Raw genomic sequence first — 16,181 nt, forward strand, 5'->3', positions numbered from 1 at the left:
ATAGTATGCTAATCACAATGTTTTACTCAGTTTAGTAATACTGCTAATCTATCAAAGAAACAAAAAGCAACATGAAAATGTCACTATTATGCCTAAGACTAATACAGATGACATACTATAAGGTTATAATATTTGCCAATATATGTCAAATATGACAGCTGGTTAGGAGTCATTAGTGCCTCTCTATTTCAAATATATGTTAAAACAGTAATCCAGATTCGCCTCATTTACAGAAAGTGACTTCTGACAGGATCCGAAGCCTAAATATTCACAGCTCAACATGACAATGAGAGGGAATGAATTTCCTAATTGAAAATGGAACCCTGTTGCTGTTTTAAAAAGGCAAAGTAATAAGCATTACCCTAACTCCATTTTACAAGCATTTCTAATGCTACAGGCCTGCAGGCATATACATTACTGACAGCAGTCACTGTACCAGGCATTATTGGGACAACAAGAAAAAAAGAAGTTGTGCCTTACACATACCTTGTCTGGGAAACTCATCTGACTCTCTATGAACTAGGTCTGAAACTCTATTTCCATAGTGCATTCTGGTATCATGATCATAGGCCTTCAGTGTTTCACTTGAGCTATAGGACTTCTGAGTTGGTACTCGGCAGTCCTCACTGTCCAGTGAAGAACTTGTGTAGCGGCATTCTTTCCCGCACCGGCCTCTTGTTAGAGAGCGATGTCGTCGGTCTTTTATATCCATTATTCTGAGTCAGGTAGAAAAATCAATGTTTTCAGAATAGTTTATTTTAATCTTGGGGCTTGTCACTCTCCCACCTAAAAACAAAAGATAATAAAGAGTGAGAACTGGAGATACAATATGTTGTGACATTTCACTGTTCACTTTTTCAGAAACACAAAGTGGGAAAACTTGAAGGAAGATAGTAAATTCCTTATAAACTAAATTCCTTATAAACTTAGATAAATTGACTTTAATGGGAAGAAGGAGAAAAAGGAAAATGGATTTGGCTGTAAGATTTGTGTTTCATTTAAACTATGCTTTTTTTGAAGAATTTAAAAATTTATAAAAAACTACTGTAATCTTTTGATTTTCAAATGCACTTTGATAACACAAACTCTGACAAGTCTGATATTAGCTCTTGCTATGAAACAGTACAAAGAAAAACAGATTCAAACCAACTAATTATTTCCTTTTGCTGCAGGAGGGCCTGAAATGTGGAGTGTCATATAAAGTACACAATTAAGATTGAAGCATGCAAAGATAGTTGCAAATATGAGACATTATTATTCAGCACACTACATTTTGTGACCATATGAGTGTACAGCTAAGTCTAGACACACCACATTTTGTGACCATGAGTGTACAGCAAGTTCTAGAAAGAAATAATTAAACAGTTTCTCCTTTATCTGTACAGCACTCTACACTCTTCCTAAACCCACCAGCCCATTTAAAAAAAAAAGTGTGCAGAGTTTCTTGATCTATCATTGAGATTGAGCAAATCTGTACTTACACCAGATAATAAAACTTTCTGAAAGTCATTTGAAATTGTTAAACTGCTTGTTCCTAAAACAATTTTTCTCGGATGCCTAGAAACTCTATTTGATTCATTATACACTATTATATACATGAATCCTCTACCAAGAGACAAAATACATATTGAACAGTGCCTATCAATTGTACCAGTCTGAGTTGCCAAAATGAATTAATTTTTACTTTCCATGTTTTCTCACTTAGAGGGCTCACATGGTTTCTTTCCATCATTTTTAGAAGTGGATGCCTTCACTTTCTGTTGACAGACTATAGAAAACTTGTTTTTAAACCGCTGCCTAATTAACATTATAAGCTTTAACTGTTCAGTTTTTAGATTATCCAACATTTTCAATAGGCTAACTTGTTAATTACTGACATCCCATCTGCATTTTTAATTTAAATAGTGTGCAACTCTACTGACATGAGCAGTGGCCTACTGAAGTCTGTCATTACTTATGCGCGTAAAGTCATGTACAGGCACACATGTTTGAAAGCTCATGGCTTCAGTTTACAATAAGTTTTCCACTGCAGAGTGAATGTGATTAGACATTGGAGGTGGTGAACCTGATACATTTCTTCCCAACCTTCAGACACTGACATTTATACTACTTTTGTTGTTTTCTTTTCTATATTTTGCTCCCAGAAGGAGAAAGTTAGGTAACCAGGAGAGCCAGCTGTTTGAAGACGCCTACATGTACTGTGCAATCTGTGAGCTCTGAAATACAAAAACATGCTTGTTCCCATACCACATATTTTCCTTGTTTATAATTACAATACATTACAGATAAAACTAATACACGTTCCTTTCCCCAATCCTTTTTTTCTTACATACTGCTGTTACCTGGACTAGAGCTAGTGCATCAGGTTAGACTGCAAAAGTCCAACAGCTGACTCAAAATGTTCAAGTTTTCTTGTTTTTCTGCACTCTCTGTGGCTTGTGTGACACTTTGAATATCTGAATTTTTAGAAAACTGCAGCATTAAGTCCTCAGACTTGCAGCCATTTACACACTTGCTTACTTTAAAAACATGAGCCGTTTCAGTGACTTCAATGTGTCTATCCACATTTTCCAAATTTAAATTCAAGATCTAAGTGTTTGCAGGATTGGGGATCTTTGTTCACCACACACAGAGTCTACCAAAATTATGCCTTACTGTGCATTTTAACCATGGAAATAGCGTATTGAGGCCATGTGCCTTCTGGCTAAATCCAGTCCCATGTGCATTTAAAACCTGTTACACATTAAGGTTTTTCTACCTATAGGTTCAGAGCGATTCATTTGTTTTCTCAGCTTGACAGTTCTAATACATATTAATTTCTCTGATCTGGTTCCCATTGTTTTGCTAAAAAACCACAAAATATTTTCTCTGATTACTATAGCTAGTAAACATATTTGTAATACCCCTGTGTTGAGACTGATACAAGAGTATTTTCATGAACTTTAGGTTTTCTAATCGAGAGAACATGACTTATTGAAAATGTTTGTAAATAAAATGTTTTAGGTAAGTGTCTTAAGGGTATGAAAATAATAGGAAACATTGAAAAACAAAACATAAAAGTTTGGAAAGTGTTAAGTCCAAAAACTTTGCCTTGAACCTACTTAATGAAAAAAATATTACAAGAAACAGGTTCCTAGAGTAATATAACATGGTTGTGCTTTGTTTGTTTGTTTGTTTGTTTGTTGCAAAAGAAAAAAACCACATTCCTTCAGAATACAGGCAGTCCCCGGGTTACGTACAAGATAGGGACTGTAAGTTTGTTCTTAAGTTGAATCTGTATGTAAGTCGGAACTGGCATCAAGATTCAGCTGCTGCTGAAACTGACTAGCGGCTGACTACAGGAAGCCCGAGGCAGAGTTGCTCTGCCCCGGGCTTCCTGGAATCAGCTGCTGATCAGGTTCAACAGGCTGAATCTGGATGCCAGTTCTTACATACAGATTCAACTTAAGAACCTCAGGTGTCCCCAAGTCAGCTGCTGCTGAAACTGGTCAGCGGCTGATTCCAGGAAGCCCGGGGCAGAGCAACTCTTCCTCGGGCTTCCTGTAGTCAGCGCTGGTCAGTTTCAGCAGCGGCTGACTTGGGGACGCCTGGGGCAGAGCAGCTTGGGTGCTGCTGGGTTGCTCCAGTAGCGCTGCTCCTCAGCGCTACTGGACCAACCCAGCAGCACCCAAGCTGCTCTGCCCCAGGCGTCCTGATTCAGCCGCTGCTGAAACTGACCAGCAGCGGCTGAATCAGAATGCCTGGGGCAGAACAGCTGGGGTGCTGCCGGATTGGTCCAGTAGCGCCCAGAGCAGCGCTACGGGACCAACCGGCAGCGCCCCAGCTGCTCTACCACAGGCGTCCGGAGAAAAGCCTGGTCTGCTGGAAGGGGGGGGGGCGCACTAGCTGTGCCCCTACCCCCCAGCAGACCAGGGAGACGCGGGCGGTGGACCGAGATGCACCGCGGTCCCGCCACCTGGGTCCTCCGCGGCTTTGCTCCCTGTCTCCCTGGTCTGCTGGTCTCCAGCAGACCAGCAGACCAGGGAGATGCGGAGCAAAGCCGTGGAGCACGCGGGAAGCGGGACAGCCCAGATGCACCGCGGCTGTCCCGCTGCATGCGTGCTCCGCGGCTTTGCTCCCCATCTCCCTGGTCTGCTGGGGGGGGGGGGCTTCTCCCCCCCAGCAGACCAGGGAGACGTGGAGCAGCTTTTCTCGCCCTGGAGGACGCGGGCGGCGGGACTGCGGCGCATCTGGGCATCCCGCCGCTCCCGTCCTCTGGGACGAGAAAAACCCCGTTCGTAACTGCAGATCTGACGTAAGGCGGATCCGCGTAATTCAGGGACTGCCTGTAATTAAATGAAAAGCTAGTTTGCATGCTACCTAGAGAAGCACAATGTGTAACCCAAACAAAAATAAATAAAGGAAGTACAATGACTTCATGTGGCAAATTTAAGTGGTATATTCCTTTCCTCCCCCTAACAAGGAGGGATAACAGACTTGAGGTTTTCCTTACACGCCAGGGTGGACCTGCCCTCTGCATTGTGATGTGGAAAAATTTATCACCTACCCTTCTCTCCCCATCTCCTCACCTGAACTAGAGTGAGGCAAAACAAGGCTTCTCCAAGTCCTCTTGGACTTTTAGAATCATAGAATCTCAGAATACTAGAACTGGAAGGGACCTTGAGTAAGGTTATCAGGTGTCTGGTATTCCCCCAGACAGTACGGTATTTTCGTCTCCTGTCTGGTAAAAAACTTCAGAGAATACCGGACACCTGAGATGTCCGGTATTTTCTGAATTTTTCCTCGGGCATCTGGCAACTTTACAAACACTCAGTGCATGGCCTCCCCTCCGCCTGAGGTTCCTACCAGTCCCCAACACTCCCAGCCCCCCGATCCCAGCCCCCATGCTTACCTGATTTCGAAAGGCTGCCGGCACAAAATGGCTGCTGACCAAAAGACCTAGGGGAAGCAATGCTTCCCCTGGGTCTTAGTGCTCAATGGTATTTTTGTTTCAACCATCTGGCAACCCTAACCTTGAGAGGTCATCGAGTCCAGACCCCTGTCCTCACAACAGGAACAAACTAGATCATCCCTGATAGATGTCTATCTAATTTGCTCTTAAATATTGCCAGATATGGAGATTTCACAATCTCCCTAGGCAATTTATTCCAGTATTTAACCACCCTGACATTTATGAAGTTTTTCCTAATGTCCAACCTAAACCTTCCTTGATCCCTTTTATAGGATATGAAAGGAATTTTATCCTACTACCACATTAGCTTGAGTAGAACATGGTTTTTCACTTTTCAGACATGATTTTTCACTTTCTCCACAGCACCAATGAATATTTGGGGGAGAAGGAAGTTGCATTTTTCCACTAAAGAGAAAAATTAGAATTAACCAACTCTGATAAGTTTACATTTATTTAAAGCATATTCATGAGCCAGATTTTTTTTAAAAGTTATTTTCTCTTTTATTTAAAGACTTCTGGGGCTCAGAAGGAGAGAGCACGAAAGGAGATTCAAATTGCCCATCACTGAAAATGCCCCACTGTCAGCTCCTGCTGAAAACAAAAGGAGTTACAACATCAAGCACTGTAGGCCTTGGTCTACAGTAGGGAGATATTTTGAAATACCCTCCCTCCCCATTTTGAAATAATAAGTGGAGCATCCACACTACCAAGCCCATTATTTCGAAAGAACAGGTTGGTTATTTTGAAATTTGTACTCGGGGAATAATGCATATTTTGAAATAGTTATTTCGAAATAGAAGTAGAGTGGACACATAAGGATTGCAGGTATCCCTGTGACTGGTATTTACATTGCAGTTCACTAAAGAGAGTGATGTAATGTTTGTACTGAAGGCCTGATCATTATAATCTTTGTGAAATTCATGTACAGATAATATGGAAGGAGATAAACATATTTTCTAATATACGTACATAAGGCCTTATGGTTAAGGCATGTCACCAAGAAGTACTGTAGTAGACTGAATCCACCACAACAGAAGGTTGGAGACACTTCTATCCATGGTTAACAAATGTATATTGTCTTTCCTACCATGTAGGTCAAGTTAGTATTTGACTCAGTGTGCAATGAAAATGTTGCAGACAAGAGAAATGAGCAAGTAGGGTGAACACACCTTGTTTAAGAGATGAAGAATAAAGTACTGGTTTAATATATCTAGGATGCAGAAAGGTGCCAAGTATATTTCCTCTTGGGAGACAAGGTGGCAGAGGTCTTGATCTCATGAAGAGATTTGAAAGGCTGGTCTCAACTATCCTACTTGAGGAGCACTAGAGGAAGAACTTTGGGTATAGAACCACCATATTAGAGAAGAGAGCATCTTATTTATTAAGTTTAGGCTACACAATGCCCACTGATTTTATTTTAAATTTAAACCTCTGTCCCCAATATTTTTGTTTGTTATCATTTGAATTCCTGTTATTTGTTAAACAAACTTATGTTTTCACTTTTTTACATTTATGTGTCGTGTGTCCAGGTGTGAGCTGAAATTTACGGTATAACTAGTAAGCTGCCATGTATTGCTCTCCTTTAGAACAGCGGTCAGGTAATTTAGCAAGAAACCAATGGCTAAACAACTTGGCACTCCAATGGGATGCTAAGAGGACTCTAGGGGGTGAAGCGTATTTACCACTTGGCCAGGGATTTCAGGGAGAAGGCTCCCTCGTAGTAAAGGCTGACGGGAATGCAACTGTCATGTCCCCCAAGGTCCCATTTTTTAGACTAGTTTATGTTTTCCAAGTTATATGCAGACCCTATTTTCTAAACATTTGAAACATTAAAGTCAGTTTGGAAAATTGCAACCACACAATGCATGATGCAAGTTGTATATTTGCACTTATACCTAGTTCATGTATGCAGCAATGCATATGACCAAGTGGCACACACACAAATCAATACTGCATCCACCTCTTTACTATCATCAAAAGGTAATTTTCCTCGTTATTCCCAATGCTAAAACCCAGTCATGTGCATGCCTTGATTGCCCCGCTCTTGGACTAAACTTAACTCTCTCTCTTCCAGACTCACCTCATTTCAATAGTGTCCTGCTGATCCAAATACAACATAACCTCCTTGAACTTTACTTCTTGCTTTCTCCTTGCTCTTTTGTGTACCTTAATTCATACCGAATAATGAAGGCTCTAAGATTAGTGCACCAGGCACAATAATAGTCTATACACTTATTCCAAGTGTAAACACCCACTTATGTTTTAGTTGAAACTTGTTTTTTTGCCAGATGAAGAATCCATGAAGAGCCAGCTACTGCTGTACCCCAGATTGTAAGAGCTCACAGATACATTTCAAGTAGGAACTCCCAGGTCTTCACTGAAGAAACTGTCAGATATAACATGTCAAAACTCACCTAATATAATGAGCATGTGAAGAGCTACAGGAAGTTAATACAGTAGGTCTTAACATTTTAACCAAATGCTACAAATGATGTTGCTTACCACACTTACATTATTCCCCCTGTTTGTCCAGTAAGCACACACTTTCCCCTCCTGTTCCTCTCAAATACTTCCTTTCAAGCTACCTCTTTCCTCATTTTCCTCCTCATGTTGTCCCTACCCTTAATTAACAAAATGGCCATGCTGGGTCTTGTCTTTGTTTTCCCCTAATAACTCTGACTATATTCTCTTGGGCAGGGATTTATCAGATACTGTTTAGGACCATAAATGTATTAGAATGAAATATTGGAATGCAAAAAGACTGATTAAAAAGGAATTATTAGATTTCAATAGAATAAAGAATTAAATACCCACTTAGAAAAATAAATGAAGCCCATTCAGCTTGGCTTTGAAAGCAATAAAAATCCCGTACAAAAAATTCCTTTACTGCATGTAAGCAATTAATCACATTAGTTCTCTGCCCTTTATACACATAAGATTTATCAAAAAACAACATAATTTCCTACTGGGATCCCTTGTTCTAAAGGTTCAAGGTGGTTTGACTAGAAGTTAAAGGAAAAAAGGAGGAACCAAACACAAGGAAAAGAAGTACTACTAAGCCATGTGATGAATAATATGTTACACTTCAATAGATTTTTTTTCAAAATCAGATTTGCTAAAAGTAAGTAGTCCCTTGATTTTAAATTCTACATCACTTTAGATAGCATTGATAGTATGTATTATGAAATGCAATGTAAGCATCAAGGGATTAAACACTTAACAGTATGAATTTTACACTGACATAAATGCTTCTCAGACAGGAAAGCAACAATACTTTCATTTTTATTCTATCTTGAAGCCAAGGATTATAGAATAATTATTCAAATTAAACTGCACAGTGGATATTATTTAATGGAACCATTTTATAGAAAGGTAAACTGTAGCTCAGAAAGCTAAGCATGTTTTCAAGAGATGCACAGCAAAGTCAATAGTAAGAGCCTGGAATAGAATCAATAACCAGACTACCATTCTAACCAGACGACCTTACTTCCCTAGATCCAAGGTTTGCTTGTAGCCATATGAAAATATATACGAAAATAATGTCAGTACATGATTAGCAGGAGTATCATACTATAAGCTTAAACAAACAAATACCACCCCCCCAGTAAGTCAGTAGTCTTCTCTCCCAAAGCCAGAAAAGAAACAAATAGATATTAATCATGAAAAATCTTGAACAGGCATTCCATCAGGAGACGAGCACAGTCCTGACTAGGAGGCAGTACTGAATCATATTGCTTTAGAATTTGTAATGTTTCCTGATACTTTAGGGGAAATACAACTGCTGCATATACAGAGAAGTTGGCAGCCATGGGTTAGGGCATCAGCCTTTTTACTCCCCATCCTAGTCTTCTTTATAAATTAGTACTCAAATATTAGGAAGTAGCCCAAAGCGTCCTTGTGCTTAAAGATATGCAAGCACTGCAAGTATGGTGAGCTACCGCATAAGAAAATCACTTTTTCCTGCATCTCAAGGTCATAGCCTGGAAAATTCATCAACACAGACAAATGATTACAGCTTATCTATACCTGCTTGATTGCACTGAAGTTCCTACACCTACACCATATCTGACCTATGCTTGGTTAGAAGAACAGAAAACAGACACAAGGCATCATTGTTTCTAGCAGTTAAGGACGTTTTCATACTCTTACCACTCTGCCCCTTGTAAAGGAAGATCAGTTAAAGTATGTAATTTGCATTCAAATTCATAACAGTTTCTTCCTCTCCTCTACCACTTGAGAGAGAGAAGAGCAACAAGGCTATTTTTAATGTGGTTTCCAGCTTTGATTATCACACAGAGTCAGATCCAACATACAACTTTCCTATATAGCTTTCTGCTTCAGACAAGTCTTCAAACCATTGGTTGCTATCTACACTACATCTTATGTTGGAATAAAACCTATGTTGCTCAGGAATGTGAATAAATAATCCCCTGGGCAACTTAAATTACAATGGCATAAGCACTGACATGCACAGCACTATGGTGGTAGGAGCGATTCTACAAATGGTAGGAGTGCTTCTACAAATGGAGGTTCTGCCACTTGGACGGAGAACTTTCTCCCAGTGGCATAGAACAGCTGTGCAGGTGCAGCGCTTTTGTGTTGACATGCCCTGATAAACAACAGACACCAAAGATTCTACATCATTAGGTTGACCCCACAAAGTGTCTCCATGCTACTTCAGAGTGTGAAGGCAACATGTGAGATGGATTTTATGCCACACAGAATGTGCTACTTGGAAAAATTGTCAGGACCCAAATTCAGGCTTCTGTGTTTTTCCTCTAAACACATGCCCATTACATGGCAACCACATTAATACTTAGAAACAGTATGAAGAACTACATCCTTTGAGCGATTCAACTTAGGTGCTTGCAACAGAGAACCCAGAATTAAGAAATAAAAAACATATTTTAAAAGAACTATTTATTTGTAAAATGCACATCTACATATACTTTGTATTCTAGTATTCCAACCATGTAGGATTTCAAACTTACCAGTGATAATGGAATTGGTAAAACTCAATTTTAAATACAAGAGCAATTAGGAATGTGAAGTTCAGTTTTAATTCTTCTGTCAATAATGGGTCACAATGTATATTGCACAGAAAGATGAAAACATTTTATTTAAAGAAATATCACACAGCCGGACCAGATTTATTCTCAGCTGAAGTAAAAGGTTAAAAATTAAACAAAAAATTCATATACTTCTCATTCCAATACCAAATTCTATTCTGCTGTCTATCCATTGCAGAAGTTTTTTCCAACATTACAATTGTTTAAATCTTTTACAATTTTAAGGTTATTCTATTATTAACATTGAAAAAGATCTAGCAATATGAATATAATAGATTCAGCCTGGAATGGTAAGCAAATAAAATGAAGCCATGATGAAAGGTTACTGAGAATAAATGTAATGCACAAGTTAAAAAAAAGGCATTTGTAAAATGGCAAGCTTCTCCAGTCCTATCATGGGAATATAAGGGAACAACTCAGTGTCTTTTACTATATGCAGACAGGGAGCACATGGCTAGAAAACACAACCAATATTGTCATTATATAACCATAAAGAATAGGGATGTCATCGTATAGACAACTACACGATTAACTGCTAAGCCTAGGTGCATTTCAACTATAAGCATTTCCCCCCCTTGCTGCCTCTGATACATAGGCAGCAAGAGGCAGGGGAGCAGGAAGCAGTGCCCATGAGGAGCTGACTTAAAAGCCAGCTCCCCATGAGTACCAAATTTACCCCCCCCCCCGTGCTGCTGCCTCCGATAGAGAGGCAGCAGCACGGAGGATGAGGGGGGCAGACTGGAGCCAATACACATGAGGTGCCAGCTTTTCCTACAGAGGCAGCTGGGGGGAGGAGGAAAGGGCAGGCAGGAGCTGGTGCTGGGGAGAGAACCAACCTAAAAGCTGGCTGCCCCCAGCACCAGGTCCCTGATGCTGGCTGCAATCCCCCTCCCCCTCCCACTGTAGCAGTACTGGGGTGGGAGGAAGAAGGGGGCAGGGGAGGCAGCCATGAATCAGCTTCTGTCTGTGGTGGGCCCAAGTACCCCATGGATAGAGGCTGCTTCCACTGACCAACCTCCGTCCACAGGGAGCTTGGACTCCCCTCGCAGACATGGGTTGCTGCCACCTCATGCTACTGCCTCTGATAGAGAGGCAGTAGCGTGGGTGGCAGGAGGGCTCCCAGGGAATGAGACTGAGAATGTACTGGCTGCTGGCCGAGCCCTTGTGGACTATTGAATAGTTGTGTAACCATTAAGATTTCACGCAGTTACATGACTATTCAATTTCTAACATCCCTATTAAAGACTATGCAGCATGTAAAACACAAGTACATTATTTTTAAAAGGTATACAGCCTCTTCCTGACTTACGAACCAGTTACGGACCAAGCAATTGGTTGCAACTTGGTTCGTTCTTAAGTCAGACCCTATAGAGTTACATGCGACCGCACTGTTCATAAGCGTGGATCGCGTTCGTAACTCGGGGTCTGCCAAATGGTCGTAGCTTTGGTCATAACTGCGAACAGTCGTAAGTCGACCGTTCGCAACCCGGGGACCAGCCGTACTCTGTCACCTCATTTACATGGTAAGTACCACCAGCCAGTGGAGAAAATCCAGAAACAGAATTCTAGAGCAGCAAGGGAACAAGGAACACAGATAACAAAAGCAACAATTAAAGTTTCCAAGACACTATCACTATCTTACTTTCCGAACATATCATTTCATAGTGTTGATGTAGATATCCCCAAAAACTAAATACTAAAAGAAAATAACCCAGCAACATGGGTCATGACAGCACAATCATAAATCTAAAGAACAGCAGACATTTCATAAAGGGAAAATATAATCCAAAACACTGAAGAGTCCACCTTTTCAACAGTCACTACAGAGTCCCAAACTGTAAATCAATTCAGATGAAGGGTACGTCTACACTGCATTTTAAAATCAAAATCAGATACAATTTGCAGTGGGCATATCTTATTTCGATTTTATTTCAAAATAGGCTATTTTGAAATTTGGCGCGTCTATATGGCCCCAAATTTCAAAATAAAGTGCTATTTCGAGCCATCCCTTATTCCTCCTGCACCGAGGTTTACAGGGATGGTGAAGTAGCACGTCCGTTGTTTTGAAATATATTTCAAAATAAGGTTCACGCGGCTGGGATGCAGGGTAGCTATTTAGGGATATCACTGGTACCCTGAAATAGCCTTGCAGTGTAGACATACCCATATTCTTCAGTTTCCATTGCAGGTTGTGTGTCTTTACAGCAGCCCTGAAGAAGCATTTGAGAAGGCAGTGTGAGTGGTGAGGGGAGAGGGAAGCTGTGTAATGCTGGTCCTATTGAAATCGACAGCAAATTCCCCTCCTGCAATCTCAAAAGTGTGGAGCGATATTTGACTGGACCAGCAGGAAAATGGGATAGTGGCTCCTTTAAGGATCTTCCACTCCACCGGGAAAGAAGAGAGGAATGTATGAACTAAGGGGGTGAACTGGCCAGTGGGGATCAGGTAAGCCATTATCCCCCAGACATCCAGAGGAAGGTATATAAACCCTGTCTCTCTGGCATGGGTCCCCTATGCACCCAGATTAGCAGCTCCCATATTCTTAACCCCAGGCTTAATTTTAGCTTGCTCAAACTCCTTTTATTAGCAGCCGTGGTTACAAGAAGGCCTCAAAAAATGTAGTTTTATTTTATGAAGATTGGGAAATTCACATCTAACTTCCTTTTGCAAATGCAGCTAAAAAGATCAATATGCATCTTCACTTTCAAGTATCCCTTAAAAGTTTGCTGGCAAAAATGTGCAGAGAACTCAAGCTCATTCCTAAAGCTCTGTTTAAATCTGTTTGCTTAGTTGTACATCATTGCTGCTGAGACGTCTCAGTTTCTTACTCATCAAAAAGGCAAACCTGACTCCAACACATTTATACATCCTGTTGTCCAGTTGTGTTGTTGTTGTGTCTAAAACGGGTTGAAAACCTGGCACTCAAAAAAAAAAAGTGCATGTGTGCGTGGTAGGGAGGAGGAATCTGATGACATCTTATCCTTTGCAAGTTGATTTGTATTATTTTCTGCCTTCAAAAACATCTTTCTTTGAACTGCATGGTTATTCCTAACATTTCAGCCTGTGAAACAACAGTTTCCTTAATGCAACAAACCCAGAAGAAGTGTTATCTGGCATCTTGATCTTACCTACAGAGTAAAAAAACCAGCTTCAGCCGGATTTTGTAGTGGATCAGTTGCCTTTATCCTACCGGACCAACTTGTGTGCTTTGCCATTTTACTATAAATATGTTTTTTCAAACATATCCCAGCTATTCAAAGAGATGGGAAATACAACTCCAAAAGCCACAGCTTGGACATCCACCATGCCAGGAGCTTCTCCAGTGAGATTCAATGAGTGGACAGCACATGCAATGAAAGATGTATACTGACTTAGCTTTGCCCCCTGCAATGACAACAGGGCTGGCAGCCATAGCTAAACCATTTTTATTTCCAATTTCTCCAAAATAATCTGCATAATACATTGCCCCACCTCCCTCCCGGGTGTAAATTTCACTGAAATCCACAAAACTTTGAATGACCACTCCATTTTCAAAGTGTCAATATTAATACCTGAGGCATTTGGTCTGGAATGCAATCAAACACAACAGAAAAGTAGTTAGCTTTTTTAACCTTGTTGAAAATACTCTGCTGCCCTATAATAAAGTAATTCTGAATTTGGTTTGAGAAGTATTCCATCATTGCAATACCAAAATTGATAGCCTTCACATGATCTCTCAACATACCTTGTAAACAATTCAAGTAAACCTAAAGAATTATCCTAAAGAGTTATTGTAACTGCCTAATTTCTCAAATAAACATCTCAAAGCTAGTCACTTCTCATGCAAGTACTGCAAATTACCCAAGAAATGACAGAATACTCTGCTACATGTCCTTCTGAATCTGATAGGAAATCTACTGTGTGACTCCCCAGCGTTCCAATGCCAGGGTGCCCCTAGCATCTGTGTCAGGACCCAGCCCTCCCCCAGGCCTCAACTCTGCAGCATCTGGGTATTTCAGTGCATCAGTCTGGTTTTAAGAGGACCAAGCCCTGGATTATCTGCCCCTTTATCATTAAAACACAGATGAGTGTCCCAGAGGTGGAATACAAGTACAAACATCCTTAGATGTTATTCTGTAAAGCACTGGGCCCCAACTAGGCTCACAAATTAGTATCTAAAGAATAGTCTCCCCCCTCCCCATATTTGCAGACTTTTTGCACATTTTTAAGCACCACATAAATTAGATCTCAACATACCCATCGCTTAAATCTTATTTGCCCTTTTCCTCTTACTGTATCAATGGATATTTAGAAAAGGTCATAGAAGTTCCACTGATCACATCACTCCCCTAGTGAAAATAAATGACATTTATTTTATAGAACATTGAGGGAATTCAAAAGGGTATGGTTATACATCTCGACTGGAATGGTCACCAAAATAATGAACTTGCTGCATCATGCAACTTTTATTTACTACCAAATGTCACCGGTAATTATTTATTATTTTTCTCATTCCCCTAAGATAAATTGATATACTCCACTAACTATCACAGAATACAATAATGTAAGTTTCCATATGTCTACCCAAATTATTATTATTTGTTAAGACATTTGTGTATGTTTGTCTAATGAACTGTTCAAAGGAAGATATTTAAAATCAAAATTTACCTATCTAATTTTTTATATTAAAAGTAATGTTTGCATGATTTGCATGTCTCTGAATTCCATTAAAAAAAAATCAACTTGTAGGGAGCTTCAGAATGAAAACAAGTTTCATTGCTAATTGTTTCCTCTCTTTTTTAAATGGCTTTCATGGACGTGAGGTCAGTCAAGAATAGCAAGAAGTTTTGGTTAGTTGAGGTTTGAAGAAAGGTAGTTTCTTTTTGTCTTTTCATTTTGAGGGCTTATTATCCAGGGATTTGTTAAATTTTATTATGTATGGGATAGTAATGAAATGGAATGCAGACAATGCATAATATAGTAGAATTATTATGCCATTCCTAATCTGATTTTTTATCTTCTAGTATTCTAGGTTGCTATATGTTTTTAGCATGCTCTGCAGCTATACAGTGAAACAACAGGTAAGGCAAAGCCAGGGCTCCATTTATTTAAAGAAATTGTAGAATTTAGTATCATATCTTGGTGCAGTACCACAGATAAATATGTATCTCCATAGTAGCTGGTAGTCTTCTCAAATCAGTACTGAACACATACTGCAGCATGATGTTAATGATAATGTGCTCATGGACACAATATTCACTCAAGCAACCACAAACTAAGTCGCTATGACTAGTGTTTCCCAACCAGGGTTCCACGGAACCCTGGGGTTCTGCAGACCATCGTCAGGGGTTCCGTGAGAAATCGTGAAATAAATATTTTTTTTCTTTAAATGTAAGCTGACATTATATATATATATATATATATATATATATATATATATATATATATATATATATATATATATAAACAGCTCTTTACAAACACATTTTCTTGTCAATTTAGCTGTAATTGAATTGCGCTCCACCCTGTCAACTTTTTCTAGCCAAGCAAACTTTTTCATAGGTAGGAATTCCTTGGGATATGAAAAATTATTTTAGGGGTTCCTCCACGGGAATAAGGTTGGGAATCACTGGACAAGACCTTAACAATTGCATGGGCATAGAAAATGTGCCATGGATGACAAAATAAGCCCTTTGCTGTAAAATCTAACCTTCCCCTTCCTCTGGTACATCCCAGAAAGGGGGCTCCTAGCTGCAAGTACCTGCTGGGCTGGGGAAGGACAGGATACACTCTTCCTTTGCATGGCAGCTGAAGGGGGAGGGGAAATTTCTGGGTTCCTTTTTGTTTGGAACCCCCACAATTACAATACCCAGAGATTTCAGATGTAAACAGCTGAAAATGTGAAAACGACCAGTTTTAAAACTGGTCAAAATGGACATGAACTTGGTATGGTCTTAACTAAGAGTGACTGCGGAGCCAAAGGTTCACTGACAAAAAAAAAAAAAAAATCAATAGAATGGAGGCTCCTAAGACTGTGTCTAAATTACATTCCTTTTTCGATAAAGGGATGTAGATTAGGCACGTCAATATTGCAAATGAAACAAGAATTTAAATATCCCCTGCTTTATTTGCATAATGGTGGCTGCCGCTTTTTTTTTTTAAACGGAGCTTTTTTGAAAAAA

The 16,181-nt window shown here is 39.9% G+C and overlaps 1 protein-coding gene across 3 annotated transcripts in view; it reads right to left on the reverse strand.

Moving 5' to 3' along the window:
- The window catches only part of TENM2 (teneurin transmembrane protein 2), a 1,107,817-nt gene that overhangs the window by 859,432 nt on the left and 232,204 nt on the right, over positions 1–16,181 (reverse strand). For all 3 annotated transcript variants that reach the window (XM_075900181.1, XM_075900179.1, XM_075900180.1), the window contains exon 3: positions 487–786. In XM_075900181.1, coding sequence (XP_075756296.1) covers positions 487–712 — 226 coding nt within the window. In that variant the 5' untranslated portion in view covers positions 713–786. The remainder of the gene's footprint in view (positions 1–486; positions 787–16,181) is intronic.

The sequence above is a fragment of the Pelodiscus sinensis genome, chromosome 17, assembly GCF_049634645.1.
Source record: "Pelodiscus sinensis isolate JC-2024 chromosome 17, ASM4963464v1, whole genome shotgun sequence".
Lineage (NCBI taxonomy): Eukaryota > Metazoa > Chordata > Testudines > Trionychidae > Pelodiscus > Pelodiscus sinensis.